Raw genomic sequence first — 17039 nt, 5'->3', positions numbered from 1 at the left:
CCCTTGGAGTCTGTTTCAAATAGAGCTCATCAAATAGAACTAGTTCATTGCCAGTTCTATGGTCAGGAACAGGAAGTTAATTGCAAGTCAGCTTTATAAGGTGGTTGACAGGTTGAATTTTGTAGGTCATTTAAACTTCTTTCACAATTGTCTGGTGAAGATAGAGCCTGGAACTGAAACAGGATGACACTCAGGCTACCAAGAAAGCCCAACTCGTACAACTGTAGAGCCTGCAAGGGAGGCAACAGCTTAGGACCTGGTAATGAAAAGCTACTTTTGATTAGAAGAGCTGTTGTTTGAATGGCACAGTTGGTAATACCATATGACAGTGTAGCCCTCAAAATTTATAATTCATGTATCACATGTGTCATCACTAATTTTGCACACAAGCTTGGGAGGAACAACCTGTCAAAACCATGAAAGAACACACATTGCCAATGATTTATGTCAACAACTTCTGTAACTGATTGTCTTTATCTTTGCCTCAGCCTTCCTGGAATTTCACTCTCACTTTCTTTCAGCTGATCACCAAGGTGTCACTTATATCAAGTACCCTGTTAGTTTTCAATTCATATTCACCTAATTGGGATAACACACGGACAATGGACTCCTAGTGTTAGTGCATTTCAAACACTGGTGCTAGCTACTACCCTATTTTAAAAAGTGTGAAAGTGGGTGGGGAACTTTTCAAAACAACTTTTCAAAACAAAAGGCTAGGGGCCTATCCCAGAGTCTATGGATACTGTAGTTTAGGAAACTGGTTTTATTTTTGTCGTTTTTGCAGTGACCTCTCCACGGCAAAATCTAGTCTCTACCGCGCTGGCTGCAGGGAGAATATTTGCCAGGTGAGTTTGGCCATCAAGGGTTTCATTCGCAGGCCCTGAGTTGCAGATTGGACCCTCTCTCAGTAGCCGGCTTCCTTAGCATACAATTCACTCTATTTGGCCAATTTCTACTATTTTCCGAGCGATCCACGGGGCCTGGTAGAGGCTAAGCAAAATCCATGACACCAAAGATATGTGTTTCCAATGTATTGCTACCATACTTAGCCTCTGTTGCCTTCTGGCTGTTTTCTTTCCAAGATACCGTTTTCTTATTACATTTTTCTTCTTTTTTAAAATTGCCGCCCAGCAATACGAAAAAAAATTAATCAGAAAACGGTAGCCTGGATGCCAGACCCGCAATCTCCAAGCAGATCTCCACGGTGCGCTGAAAATCGTATATGCTAGCCAGAGAAGCTCTGGTCAGCCAGAGAAGCTCCAGTCTGCACCCTAAGATTAGCCAGACCCCCAATCTCTAAGATCTCTATCTTGTTATCTAAGAGATTGGGTGTTATCTAAGAGATTGGGCGTCTGGCATCCAGGCTAGAAAACAGTAACTTGAAAAATAAAACAGCCAGAAGGACATGAAGGAGTCTGCAACAGAGGCTAACTGTACTGCAAAATTGTTTCAATTGCAAATCTACAAAATAAAAACCTCCACGAATTTACAGGAGACTAGAACAGAGGAAAATGATAATTAGATTAAAAGAGAGGAGGGGGGAGGGGGGTAGTAAAACCATAAAACCTTTTTCCTGAAAGACTTAATTGACTGGGAGTAAGTACAAAGTACACAGCTTTGTCATGGTGGCATGCTTCTATAATTGGATCAAAGTTACATAAGGTCCCATGTGGATTTGCCATTTAGATAGGGTAGGGACTATAGGGTTGCGATATGTCAACGGAAAGCTAAACTTGACTACTGTAAATTCTTTTACTTTTGCAGTGGTTCACAGGTCTTTTCTAATGTTTTCACTTTGTGGTTGAAACAATTCTGTAGTTAAGTAAAACTACATTCTAAACACACATTCATGCTGGCATGAACTCTTGGTCTGGAGGTCCCAGTGAAAACTGTGAAAATAAAACTACTGCGAAAGTTTTCAGATTTACAGTAATAGGTACATGTAGGTATAGATAGGTACCTTGTGCCCCCTCCCCCATGTCTTTAAGTTACCTGTGGGGGAAAGATTATGTAACTACTGTACGTCAAAAGCGGTGGAAGACGAAATACATTTTATCTCAAACTGCCCCTTCAATGATCGGGAAAGAAAAGAGCTTTTTAAAGAAGCCTCCAAAACTTACCACAATTTCCAAACATTTACTGATGAAAATAAAAACTAGAACCTTGTTAACCTCCCAAAACCCACTCATTACAAAAAAAGTGGGACACTTCGTCTTCCACTGCTTCCAAAAAAGAAGTCAAACCCAAAAAGCGTAGATTGTATTCCGTAGTAGTTTTTAGAATAGCCATGTGTTCTACTAGTCAACATTGTTAACTCTCACTATCTGTACAGTATACCCTTGCTATGTATTGTTTCATGTTGCAATTAGCCTTCGGGCAAGAACTTGCAAATAAAATTATTAATAATAGTAAAATTCAAGTTTCTTCTATCCTTCATATATAGGAACAATATTTAGAGACTGCTATCCAAGGTAGACATTCCTGCAAGAATTACGGTAAATTCATTCACTTTTGCAGTGGTTTTATTTTCAAAAGGGAGGTTTTCACTGTGTTCTGAATATGCAACTTAGGAACAATTCTGTAAGTTGTACAGTAGTCACGCAATGGAGTCATATTCGCAGAGTCATGAAGTTGTGATGGAGATGTCATTTTTACAAAAAACATGAAAATAAAACAGCGAAAGTTTCAAGATGTACAGTAACTTAACAACAAGACTCTTTGTAGTTTGTGCACAACCAAGACTTTGGTATTTCATTCAACTGAGGTTTCAGTGTTACGAAATTATTCATGGCTGTACAGTAACCTGACGAAATTATTCCAGGGTGTACAGTAACTTGTCAGTGAACTGCGTTTATCTGGGCTGCCTCCTTCCATCCCCCCATCCTCCTCTCCCCATATCCTGTCACTCAACATGGCACACTGTCCCAAAAACTCCCTAGTCCAGTAACCTTTCACCCCTCCTGCTAAATTCTTTCCCCTGTCGCCCGACCGCAGCCCGCTGAGCCACAGCCAGGTCTGGATATACACCAATCCCACAATCGGGATTATTGTTGACTCTGGTACATCCCAAGTGTCACATTTTGGACTCCAGCGCATCTTTCATGCTATCTGAGGTTGTTCGAATCCCCCCACTTGTTTCAGGTAAACAATAGCTAGCCACAAGACAGGGTTCCCCAGGGTTACATCTGGACCCAATGATACCACTGACCTGTGATATGGCAACAGGGAGAAATCAAATTCGAACTACTGGCCTCCTTTTGGAGAAAGTCCAACCCCAGGTAAATAATGGGGCAGGACAAGGAGACAAAGGAGGCCACATGTAACACTTTCCTTACTTTTAAAGCACTTTTGGAAGATATAACGGTATTAACCATGCACGATAGCAATAGCTTTGAACTAACGTCGGCCATTTCTAATCATACATATATAAGGCCACTGATTTTCAAACAGAACATCAACAAATCAGCACGATTTTTCTGATCTTCTGAAGCAGTCAATGGATGAGACACTTGGTTTGAGATGGAATGTGACCTATGTCTAATCTGGTATATAATCTTGTGCATCACTCATGCACTTGCAATGTGTTCTAAGTTTAGATAGGGGTCCCACAGCAATCTTCCTGCAGCCCCTAAGATGGAATGCAGAGGTCTAAATTAATCAACTCATCATGGGCCAGCAAAGTACAAAACCAGAAAGAGAAACTCCGGTTTACTTTTCCCTTTCTTTGTCTCTTTTGAGTTTTAGATTAGATGGTGTTATCTCATGGTTTGACTGTCTCCTTAATTCAAACACCATGTTGTAAATAAAGGAAAGCAATGGACTGTTTTCTTCATTTAACTCGGCAGGGTTACTTGAACCCTAGCATTCCAGTAGGTTGTCTCCCAGTAATTAACTGTTCCAATGGTCTGTTACAGCAGCATGGTGCGATTAATCCAGTGTTTGCTGGTCGGAAGAACAATAGAGAAAGACCAGATCACAGGCACAGTTTCTTATGTAGTTTTCAACTATGAAGGCATGCCAAGTCTTGCTGTAATTCATCTGTGTTCCGCCGAACAAAACACGTTTGGTTTCAAACAAATACTTTTCCAAACTGCAAGATGGCTTCTTGGTGTCACCTTCACGATCACAGACACAAAATCAATTCCCTTTGTCTTGATTGAAGACAGCGAGAAACGAAAGGTCACATTTTTCACCAACAGTGAGGCTATGGGTGATTCTAATAACACACAACTGGCAACACACAGAATGGACGGATAACAGACAGAGACAGTAAAACTGTGATGAACTCACCGAACGTCCCTTGTCGCCTTTCTCTCCTTTTATGATGTAGAATAATGTCTCTCCTTCAGAGTCCTCCACATAGAAAACGACCGGTGGTTCGGTACTGGGCTTAGGTTCCTGGTGGTCTTCCGAACCGGAGCTGCCTGTGTAGCGGAAATCAAACCAGTCACCATTATAGCGGTCCTTGCCAAGAAGTACACCAGGTTTGTGATCTGCCTCTACCTTGAAACAGAGGGATAAGATTTCCCATTGAAGGACTAAGGCCAAAGTCCGGATGTGCCACATGGACGGACGATGCAGCAGTCATACAGACTGTGGGCAGGGGAAGAAGCACTGCTTGCAGACAAGCCTTTTTGCAGTCATCGGCAGTGGAAGAAACACACATTGCACTCACAGGCTCCCTTCTGGATCTTGTTAGTTATGTTGTAGAGCTACTGCAGCTCTCTCTACCTGGTGCTGTCAAAAATCATGCAGTGGATTGAGGATAATCAGCACTTGATGCTGGCCAGCTCTGCTATTCAAACAATCTGCCAGGGAGAAACTATCATGTGCTGCCAATCCCTCTCCAGTCACCTTGGGAATTTAATACATTACAAATCCAGTCTACAGGTTTTATAGGATGCAGGCAGAGAGGAACTGGGTAGTAGAAGTGATCTGAAGTGGCTCATAATGAGGATATGGTGGTTAGAGCCGCATGCAGTAAGGGGAAAGCAGATGACACAGACTGGCATAGCTAATGAGGCATGCAAATGAGGAGTGAAGAGGTGGATATGACCCGACCTTCCCCAGCGCTGGTCGGCCCCCCTGAGGCAGGCCTGGGGTCCAGGCTGCCGACTGCTGCTGGAATGGTGGCTGCTACTGGGGGCTCCTCGGTGGGGCTCCCGTCGGCTCCCCCTGGGGGTGAGATGGGATATGCAGAAGGCAGAGAAGGTGGCAGAGATGCTGGAGAATGAGTGGCAGCGGCTGGCGGGCTCACCTCACCAGCGGAGGTGACTTTGTGGGAAGAAGATGGCGACAAGGTCAAGGCGGCATGACGAGTATGAGCGGTGGATGATGGTGGTGTCGGGTTTCCTGTGATGGTGGGGAGGGGGGCGGTGGTGGTGGTGGAAACAGATGTGGGCTCGGTCTCTTCTTCAGCGCTAGGCTGGCCCGTAAATATGGGATACCACGGAGACTCCTGCGTGGAAGTGGGCATGATTTTCACGCGATGAAAAGGCGATAGAGGCGTGAGTACAGTAGGAGGAGCTGTGGCGAGAGAGGCGGGGCTCTCCGTAGGGGAGCTCCCGCCGTGCATGTTCATGTGCACTCTACCTTCGTTTAGCGAGAGAACGCTGTCCAAGTCCAGAATGGAATTGAGGCACCGCTGCCGGATGTAGTCGCAGTAGTGAGCAGCCACGGCAGGGTCGTAGTACATCTCAAACTGGCATATTGCACCCTGCAAGGAAGCAAACAAAATCAGTCCACACAAGCCACATATCCATGCTGTTCTAGCTCTAGCCTGGTATCCAAACCTATAATATAGCTGTCATGTCTCTTTCATCCTGTCCGCAAATCGCAGAGAGGACAAAAGAGACTCAGTAGCTATAACAGGTTTGGATACTATAAATGCATTTAAGTTCGCGTGGTTTTAATTTCGCGCTCAGGGGAAAATGAAGTGTTTGCTGTGGTTTTAAGTTTGCGGCAGCACTATAGTCACATATCGCCACAGTATTGGACAAAAATGTTTGCGGTGGTTTTAAGTTTGCGGGGAAACAGTCGCCGAGAAAACACATAAAACAACCGCGAACATTTCTGCGTTTACAGTACCAGGCTATTCTAGATCTGGTTCGCTCCTCTCTTCACTGCCCCATAGACTAATCTGGCACCTGTCTATTTAAACACTTTGCCTTCGCATCATCAATTGTTTCGGGTTTTGAATATTACTCCATAGCGCTGGGTGATCTATGCCATTACAGAGCACTGTGTGACTCATAGCCAATCAGTGCTCCTGCTTATATTTTACAAGAGTATGGTATTCAAATGCAAAAGCTATAAGCAGGTGCCTAAATTTTTTTTCAGTATTTGGCAGGGTCAAACAATTAAAGGAGCAACCCAGAGCCAGAATAGTATGGATAAATGACACTGTTGTGTATCATATCATAGCAACAGATACTACTTTTGGTTATAATTAATGACTCTTCATCATTTCCTCTTTCAGTAGATGTAAACTTGGGAATAACTCAAAAAGTTGTGAATCAGATCTAGACTGACTGGTATTGTGTTTGAGGGAAGCTACATCATACACATGTTCAAGAACCCACAACATATCTCAAAGAAGAAAGGGTATGCCCTGGAATGGAATCGTCACTTCCTATTTCACAAAGCAGTCTCAACTCGAAGTACAAAGCAGGTGCGCTATACCAAGTGACTGTAAGGAGAACAGGTAAGTGAACCCTTCAACAGGTCAATGAACCCCTCCCATTCTATATACATCATTATCGGGAACATCAACCTTGAGTAGAAAAACATTGCCTGATTCTGATTAGTGTGGTATCTCTTTGAAGACAAGTAAGTCATGGTCATTCCATCGTCTTGGTGCCAGGGTCCAAAATTAGACTCGGGTGGGCTTAACCCAAATAGTTATGCAATTTCCTGGATCTACATTATCTATTTCTTAGTGTTACAGGTAAGTAAGTCATGGTCATTCTATCCTTTTGGTGTCAGGTTCCAAAATTAGGCTCCGGTGGACTTAACCCACATAGCCATGCAATTTCCTGGATCTACATTATCTATTTCTTAGTGTTACAGGTAAGTAAGTCATGGTCATTCCATCCTTCTGGTGGCAAGGTCAAAAATCAGGCTCCAGTGGGCGAAGCAGTACTAAACCCACATTGCCATGCAATTTACAGGATCTACATAGTCTATTTCTTAGTGTTACAGGTAAGCAAGTCATGGTCATTCTATCCTTGTAGGGCCAGGGCAAGGCATACTGCAACCTGTTCGTGTTACTAGTGTTACAGGTAAGGATGTCGTGAACAATCCACCACACAGATTGACACATTCACTTTCTGAGAAACTATTAAGAGGGATCTGATGACAACAAGACCTTATTACACAATACCAAGCGGCCTGTACATTGATCTTTCCATGGATCCCATTGCATTCTGGGAGACACAGGGCACTATGGGTAACGCAACGGCAAACAACATCATTACCACAACAACTGGCAATGTGCTGTTCATGCGTACTATGTGCATTGTTCTATGTTTTCATGGTGACGATTCTGTTTGTCCCCTGCGTTACCCACAGTGCCTTGCAACTCCCATCATGCAACGGGATCCATTAAAAGGTTGATGGCAGCTTATTAATTACACTATATGCGATTCAGACTAATAAGATGCATGTACACACGTAGTACAAAAGAGGACAGACTTACCTGAAACCTTTTTCCTTTACTCTTCAGTCTGCCCAGCGTGATCCTTCCTTCCTTCCCGATCTCGTCAAAAGGATTTCTCACCAGATTCCGTTGGTCCTTCTTCTCTCCACAAGAAGTAAACATCGTTACCTCCTGCTCGCTCACTTGAAACGCCATGAAGTGCCATCGACCGTCGTTCGCTGTATAATTAAACACCGGCGAGTAGCGTCCGGGGAAGTTTTTTCTATCTGCATAGTAAAACTGGATATCTTTCTCTCCTATTCTTATAGCTAGCCGTGTCTTCTTCTGCTTGTCCTTGATGGAAAAAAGATGAGTTGTGAAGTTCTTGAAAGACTGGAAGACGAGAATGAAGGCAAAGTCGGAGGGGATGCCCTGTTTGAAGACCCTGCTGACCCGTGTGTTGATGCGCGCCTTGTTCTGCAGGATGACTCCATAGTCACCTCTTATTACTCCTTCTGGAGCTGTCTTGTGAGAGTCTATGAGATGAAGTCCTCTTAGAACGTCCACTCCTGAAGAAAAGATAAAAACATTGAGTTCGCATCTAGGTACAAACAAGACTGAAACTTTGATGACAATAAAAAGCTTAAGGCAGTAATGGTGATGGATGCAACCTTGGTCTCTGACCATCAAACATCTGAACAGCAAAAGGGGAAGTCAGCAGTAACTACGGACGATGGAGCCCGGACTACAAACTGAGGATGGGAGGTGAATCGAACATTTATCTAAGTTGCAATTCCCTAGCATTGTGTGGTGTGGTGTCCTGTTGACATAATGGTTAGGGTTTTTGGCCCATAACATAGATCTAGAGGTCCAGGGTTCGAATCCCCCTACATGCCACTGATGTTGTGCCTTTAGGAAAGGCACTTTACATGACTTTCCTAACTCCACCCAGGTGTAAAAATGGGTACCTGACTTTAGTTGGGGAGGTAAAAGGTGGTGGAAGGAGAGGGATGAGCTCTGGATACAGTGGATAACAACTCACTGCCCATACGGCCTCAAAAAGGCCATGGGACTATGTGTTTTTACCTTTACCAAGCATGAATTTTTCTCAAATCCACTGCCATGTGTTGACCTGAAGAGCTTTAATTTCAGGTTTCTGGGGCATTTTGAGGTGGAGGTCTCAAATACTTTGTTCTGACTGACAGATTTATTTGTACAGTGCTAGTGCCTGGCCCACAACTCGTACAGGTTAAACTTGTGTTGGCATTAAATGAGGGTGTGTCACTGTGTGCATGTGAACCTCATCTACCACAAGTAGGTCATCGTGGTGACCTTCTGACCACAGCCATCTGGAATACTTTGCTCCTGACCACAATGACAACAACATCTACTTGCCCTTGTACTAGTACATCATGCTCACATCATGTGGTCGTGGACTGTGTACCAACACTGCTGCTTTGAGTTGAAAAGTTGACCTATTTCATAGCATATGATGTGGTCTCCTAGACAAGTTGTAAGACTAGTGATTTACCTTACATTCAAACACTTTTCCAAACATGCCAAACACAGTCAAACCTTTACATATGACCACCTCTAGAATACTGTTAAGTCTAATTGTTAAATCTGTAATTTTAAGCCTAGGAAACTACATTTTCATCAATTTTGTGTCATGAAGTTCATATTTTTGACATGGACGTAGTGAAACTTTAATTTGTCTGTTCCAACAAACATATTCCCTCCCCAGGATGGAGGTCCTGGCCTGGGGACAGCCCTGGTTGCAATGTAAGGTCAAATCAGACTTGACTCCAACATGTTGTTTTCTACCGTACACAACCTTAAACTATGAAACAGGTGAGGCCTGAAGGCAGACCGTGAAATGACCTGATTGTGTCCAATCCATGTACACCTCAATCAGTCAGCTCCATCAATCACATCATGTGTGGTACCCGCACCTTCTCTCATGTACATGGTTAGATGCATCGTACTGTAATCATTGGGTGGGCCCAACTACTCTTTCTTCGCAGCCAGGGGCTGAATTGCAAGGAGCGCACATTTGGCGGGGCTAGATCGCAAGGTTCTGTAGCGGCTGCCATTTGGCAAGCAGGTGACCTCAATAAGACAATTGCCCCATGTGCGGCCATAGGACTGTAGGTTTTGAACCACTCACACCGAGAAGGACCCCTACTCTTTTCGATAAGTGCGGTGGGTTCTTTAACGTGCTTGAGGTGTAGCTCTCCTCAAACACGGGACCTCCATTTAACGTCCTATCCAAAGGACGTCCCTAACCGAAGCTAGGTACTCATTTACACCTGAGTGAAGTGAGGAAAGTTGTGTAAAGTGCCTTTCCTAAGGGCACAACGTCAACGGGACAAATCAGGGAACCCCGGATTCGAACTCAGTACCTCTGGTTTCTGGGGCAGAACACCCTGCTACTGCGCCGCGGTTAGATGTGTCATACTGTAAATGCAGAAATGTTTGCGGTGGCTTTATGTTCACGAATTTCGCGGCAACCGTTTCACTGCGGACTTAAAGCCACCACAAAAATTTTTGTCAAAAACTGTAGCAGTATGTGACTACAGCGCTGCCACGAACCTAAATCCCCTGCGAACACTCCATTTTCGCCTTGGCGCGAAATATATCTCACATTATTAACCTCTAGGATTAAAAATCTACAACAGCTGCCTTGTTGAGTTTAGTTCAGACAGCTGCATGGAACATTTTTAAGTGTTTAATAAGAAATAGCTGGAAACTAACCTAAAGGTAAAGGTAAAGCAGTCAATTTCATCATCAGGTCCTGACAAGTTCAGAAGCGTTCATGGCCCTTTTTAGGTGAAGCATACATGTATATTACTTTTTCCATGTAGCTAGTACCACAGTAGTAGTGCAATGCGGCTTAGCTATGGTTTCACCAAGCACACCGGGTCACCCCTACTCTTCTCGATATATGTGTGTTGGGTTCTTTTGCGTTTGACGCTTGAGGCTTATGCCTGAGAGGCTCCCTCAAACACGAGGACACCAGCTTTATGTCACCATAGAAAATTATGAACTGCTTTCGGGAAGTATTAGTTGTACATGTAATCAGCTATGATGATCTGACTATGAAAAGCACTGTGACAAGTTGTATGAATGATCAAGCCACAACCCCCTGGAAAGGTGTGAATTTCCAAGCACTTGAAAAAAGAGGTACTGTAACAGTTTCGTAGACTTTTATCATTTGTTCTTTAGATGATTTCTTATAAACATGTATTACATTCAGGTTCTGTACATGTTTATTCACCTCGAGTTTGCACAAGTCATGTCATTACCAAGAAGGACAAGGATCGAAGGATCGACACTAACATTACAGTTTCTGTATAATGAAATAAGATCACACACAGAACATGATTGTAGTTTGAACTTTGATCTGAAAGAGACAAGAATTCTATGAGTTGAATAAAGTCCCTCTGTCATTAAAAGCATCCTACAAAAACAATGTTTCACTGTACTTTAGGTATTTTCTTTCTCCTTTTCTTTCTTTCCTTCTTAAATCTCTCCCTTTCTTTCCCCCTTTCCTTCCTTCATTCTTTCGTTCTTTCCCTTTATGAGGGTGTCGTAGAGACATTTAGTGTGCAAGATGTTACTGTAATTACAACAGGAAGACGAGCAGTCTATCCCTGGTGGTCAGAGACACCAGACATCTGTTACAGATTGGTTTGTAATAAAGGGGATGGACATCTGTCCATCTAGGATCACTTCTCACAGGCAAGCACTGAGTGAAGACGTCAATCCTTGCTCTCCTAGCCAGTGCCTTTATATACTCAACACTGGTGGCATAGCGGTGGTTGCCGTTTTCGAACGGCCGAACCCGCCTCGACGCAAGCCTTGGCCAGCTACCATGCCGCCCGAGTCGCCCGGTAGCGACCGAGACCAGCGGCTACCCAAGCAAGCTCCGTCCGCGCTGCGATGCTACGCCTGCCATCGTGCCACGTCGACAGCCAGCAGCCCCGACTCGCCACACTACCACGCCGTCCGTTTAGCCAGCCTGCCGCCGCACCACACAGACCCAGCTCGCCCGATGTGTCTCCATGCCACCCTCTAACCAAGCCAGCCTGCCAGCCGACCACGTCTGCCATGTGCCCAGGCGTCCGGACTCCCTGCTCGCCGTCGCTGAGGCCAGAGCACGCCGCCGATGTCCTGATGCCACCCGCCGCCGACCACGTGCGCAAGACCCCGTGAGCGCTGTCCTGCCGACTACGCTGCCGTCTTCCTGACCCACCATGCCGAATTGATCGCGACCCAGCCCGACTACCCCTACGACGGAACCCGTCGCTGCCCATCCGTGATAACCAGCGTGACATTCTACCGTGAAAACTAGCCGAACTGTGAAAAAGTACTTCTCCGCGTATCCTGCCGGACCACTGAACTTTGTGCAACATCTCGAACTTTTGTGGTTTACTTGGAGCTAGGTACCATTATTGCACGATGTCTTAAGCTTGTATTCTTGTATGTTCGTGAGCCTACGGGTGACGGACCCGCCAGGTGGACTATTCGTAAGCCTACGGGAAACGGATCCACCTGGTGGACGCTATATTGTATTGTTTTGTATTGCGACCGCATGATGCCTTCCCTAGATAGAGCTGATTTGCCTACGGGACTGTCTCTATGCTAGATGTGACATGATTGTGAGTTAATATTTGTCGACCACCCTGAAGCTGGGTAATGTCGGATACTGCGTTAACCATGCTGCGGTAACGTAGAACTTGCTCGTACTTGACTGCTATGTCAGTAGCGAAGCCTGTTTTTGCTTGTTTATGTTTGTTGTTTTATGTTCGTGCTTTGAAGTACCCAGACGCCTCTGTCTCTATCATCACAGCAGCAGTCCGTCTGTGAGGTTTTGTTATCCGGAAGAAGTGTCACACCCGTGCCCGTTTATGGCCCTGCAATGTTTATCTTACCATCTCTGTTTATATTATTGTATCTGACCTCTCCGTTTTAAACTGTCATACCTAGATCGTACTTTCTGCCGATTACGAGTAATTTTAAAGAAGTCGGGACGACTTCTAAGTGTACGGGGGAGTATTGTCGTAGAGACATTTAGTGTGCAAGATGTTACTGTAATTACAACAGGAAGACGAGCAGTCTATCCCTGGTGGTCAGAGACACCAGACATCTGTTACAGATTGGTTTGTAATAAAGGGGATGGACATCTGTCCATCTAGGATCACTTCTCACAGGCAAGCACTGAGTGAAGACGTCAATCCTTGCTCTCCTAGCTAGTGCCTTTATCTACTCAACAAGGGCATGCATGCCCCTTTTACGTGGAGCGTAATCGGCCGTTTTAATTTTACGTAGAGCGTTGCCGACCACTCCATAATTTAGCGTAGAGCGTAGGGGGGGCTTTCTGAATTTGTCATAGAGCGTAGAGAGGCTTTCTGAATTTAGCGTATTACGTAGCCGGCCCTCCGAATTTAGCGTAGAGTGTTGTCGGGACCCCCCCCCCCCCATGCAGGCCCTCCTTTATTTCTCTTTCCTTCTTCTTTCTTTTCCTCTTTTTTTTTGTTTCTGTTGAATCCCGTCAAAACTTTCTTGTCAGTTGATGATGGGTCTGTGTACCGAATATCAATGAGAATAACTGTCCGCTATGGCCGTTCGAGGCAGGCATAAAATCTCTTTCGCCAGCGAAAAACATGTATATCTTCCTCACCGTCTCTTCAGATTCACATTTATTCTATTTTTATCATGAGTTCTGTTCCTCCTTAGTTCTTTACCTTGGCATGCCCATAGCCATCCATATCCAGCCTTAAGGCCAGACATTCTTCCAGAAAAAAAAGTTGAATTATTCCTCCCTACAAGGACGACTACAAGAAGAATGCAAGCCTCGCACGCTTCATATTACAACATACGGAGTCAGCATATGGATCAAATCTACGGTCTGGTAGGAAGTAAGATAAGGGTAATGTCTAGGATTTGGATATTAAATTGTAATCCTCCAGACTAAGGGGCAACACATTTTCTTAAGATGGTTGTAGACATAAATCTTTGTTTGGGATAATGAAGTCATCTGTAGCGTCTCATATTGTTTGTGACTTACAATTACTATTGCTGTCAAATTGTCAATTTTGCATCTAATTTGTCGTTATTGTTCACATTGTAGTGCCTAGTGCCAGCAAGTTTCCTTTGTTTCAGCAGCAGAGTATATTTTTACAGGGATGGGTTGCTAGCCCTTCCCCTTTAACATACTCGAGGCACCTACTTGAACACAAGACCCCATCATAGGTCCCTTCCAAAAGACAGGTGCAGCCCCAACCGAGATGTCCCTAACCCAGGTTTGAACCGTGGTATCCCAGTTACCAACTGTAATTGATTTAGTAATATGTTGCTGTAAATGCATTTAAGTTCCCGTGGTTTCAATTTTGCGCTATGCTTAACCTGCATATCCAATGGCAAATCTTTCAAATCTGTATGGTGTATCCAATCAGAAGGCATTTTACAACATAACCTGTAGATACAGTGTCACAAAAGTTCACCTAGTCTGAATTGACGCAAAATGTATATGAACTTCTAAATTGTCTGCTATGGTTACTGTTTGGCTGTATCAAAACATATTTTGTTGCTATACAGGATTTACTGATTGAGACTCAAAGTCCTAAAGTCTAAAGGAGATAAATGATGGTGGATTAACCCTAAATGCCATGTGCTGGTTATATTAAGCCTAGGTGTAACCCACTGTGACACAGGTAGAACTAAATATAGTGGAAAGCAATTGAAATTGATGGTCCTTCAGATGTAGTTTCTATGTCAGTGGTCTTGCCACATTGAATCTTATAACTGTCCCAAACAGGTGAACTGTGACTGTCTGTAAGTCAAGATTTATTCAGGCTTTCAAACACCTACCCTCCCTCTGTACCTTGGTGTCTGGCTCAGTGTTATACGAATGGCTTTGAGGCATTTTGTATGTCTGTGGCGTCAAATGGCTGATTGGCTAGGCTAGCAACACGAGATCGAGTTCACAGTTTGATTCCTGGCTAGATGTTGTGTCCTTTGGAAAGGCACTTAACACGACTTTCCTCACTCCACCCAGGTGTAAAAATTGGTGCCTGACTTCGGTTAGGGAGGTATAAAAGGCGTTGGAAGGAGAAGGATGGGCTCTACCTTCCAATACCGTGCCCTAGACACAGTGGAAAGCAACCCATTGCCCCTACGGCCTCAAAAAAGCTAATGGGACTACCTTTACCATTACCTTTGTCTTTCTACAGGTGAGCGTTTTAATCTTGTACAAGGAAGGCGACGAGACAAAAAGAAGACCACTACAGACAGACGTAGAAAATACTTTAAATGCATTTAAGTTCCTGTGGTTTTTGTTTCGCGCTAAGGAGAAAATGGAGTGTTTGCAGTGGTTTCAAGTTTGCAGCAGTGCTACAGTTACATACTGCTACAGTATTGGATAAAAATGTTCGTGGTGGCATTAAGTTTGAAAACAGCCAACATAAAACCACTACAAACGTTTCTGCATTTTCAGTACCGCAAAAACATTTGTAAAACACTGGAGCTGAACCCTACATCTACCTCACATGACCTCCACCTAAAGTTATAATTTAGTCCTCTCTGCAGCGGGTGGATGTGATTATGGGGCATGTACACACTGTAGTGCTTGAGGGCAAAGGAAATCAGCGTTGTGATACTGGTCATCTAGTACCTATAGGTTACACCCTGAAATATGCAGGCAGGTAAGTAACCTCAGAAATATGTGTTGGTTTAGCTCTCACCTTAGATGAACTGTGGTTCCAAAGGACATTGATCATCCTTGCCTACAGTGTCACAAAGAACCAAATAAGCCAAAAACTTTTGCACATTGGTCACATACAGGTGTAGACACATCTGAGAAAAAATTTAATCGGGTTGTTTATCCCCAACCCCCAGATGATGGGGAAAAACATCCAACCCACAGATGATGGGCAAAAGAAGGCGTTAAACCGGATTAGTGAGTGAGTGAGTGTGTATCAAAGTTCTTTATTCACAACCAAAGAGTTATAAGAGCCAACATTTTGGTGACCGTCTGTCACCTTCCTCAGGGCAATACTGATGCCTAGTTGCAGTGCGCCTCTCACTGGATCCACCGCACGCTGGCGACGTCACTGCGGTCGATCGAATTGAAAAAACACTCAACGAACTTCATCAACAAAAAACTAATCTTTTTAAGCTTTGCGTGTTTTGTTGTCTTTTTGGTCATACTCGTGCGTTTTGAATGATATTCCTATTATAAAGTCAAGGGTAACACAAATCCAGTTTAGGACGCAGGTCCAGTGAGAGGGGGGCTTTATCTAGTATTGCCCTGTGAAAAAAATGGAGCTTTCCCTATCTTGTCTGTGAAGATGGAACATCCCTCCTTCTTTTAGCTGGGTCAGGTCAAGGAACCGCCCCGGTCAGATGCAGGGTACAGTATCCTAGTGCCCCCTAGCAGTTGGTTATAGTAATGCAGGATGTGCAACAAGTTTGTATGTTTTTACACATAAGAACTTTTAAAGCTATGAGTCCCAATAAAACAAATCATTTTCAATACTTCCTTCACTATAGTAAGACATTAATAAGAACACTATCACTGGCAATGCTACAAACATTTACATAGTACATGAAAACTGATACCTGAGTTGTCGCTAGACATTATTTCGGCCAATGGAATTTGGATATTGCCTTGCCAATCGAAAGATCTGCTTGGAGATTACATGTATAGCTTTGTCTTCCTTCAATTTATTGTTAACAGGTTTTTAAGCCATGCCAAAGGAATCTAGGCCGAACTGAAGTATATCAAGCAGGCTGTCCTCTTGCAGACCAGTCTAACTTTGAGATTTCCTACAGGAAATGCCATGTCTACTTCTAGCTTAAACCACCTGTAGCCAGGTGCCACCATTGGCTGAGACATGTGCATTGTGATTGTCAATTAGTCAGGAATCAAGTACATCCTGTAACATTTGGAGTGAACTCTTTAAATGGGAATGATAATGTGCAGAGGCTGGCAGTTAAGCCCCCCTCTCACTGGACCCGCGGCACGCTGGTAGTGTCGCTGCGGCAGATCGAATTGAAAAAGCACTCAACGAATTTCATCGACAAAAAGGAATCTTTTGAAGCTTTGTGTGTTTTGTTGTCTTTTTGGTCATAATTGTACGTTTTGAATGATATTCTCATTATAAAGTCAAGGGTAACACAAATCCAATTTAGGACGCAGCAACGTCGCCAGCATGCCACGGGTCCAGTGAGAGGGGGGCTTTAGTGAACACAAATGGCTGTTAGGAGGGAGGGGGGGTGGAAGCAGGGAGGGTTGGAAGGAGAGCTGGAGGGAGGGACCGAGGGCGGAGGGATGGGACTCAAACTGGAAGTGCCTTCTCGGGACTTTGAAGCGATGGTGCCAAGACAAAGCTAGTTAGTC

General features: G+C 44.2%; 1 protein-coding gene across 1 annotated transcript in view; it reads right to left on the bottom strand.

Annotated features, from left to right (window-relative positions):
• The window catches only part of LOC136442062 (collagen alpha-1(XXVII) chain B-like), a 100220-nt gene that overhangs the window by 21326 nt on the left and 61855 nt on the right, over nt 1-17039 (bottom strand). The window contains exons 5-7 of the mRNA XM_066438664.1: nt 7697-8205; nt 5062-5716; nt 4291-4424 (exon numbers count right to left, since the gene is read on the bottom strand). Coding sequence (XP_066294761.1) covers nt 4291-4424; nt 5062-5716; nt 7697-8205 — 1298 coding nt within the window. The remainder of the gene's footprint in view (nt 1-4290; nt 4425-5061; nt 5717-7696; nt 8206-17039) is intronic.

Source organism: Branchiostoma lanceolatum, chromosome 9 (assembly GCF_035083965.1).
Source record: "Branchiostoma lanceolatum isolate klBraLanc5 chromosome 9, klBraLanc5.hap2, whole genome shotgun sequence".
Taxonomy (NCBI): domain Eukaryota; kingdom Metazoa; phylum Chordata; class Leptocardii; order Amphioxiformes; family Branchiostomatidae; genus Branchiostoma; species Branchiostoma lanceolatum.
The sequence above is the reverse complement of the archived record's forward strand: the minus strand, read 5'-3'. Positions and strand labels throughout refer to the sequence as shown.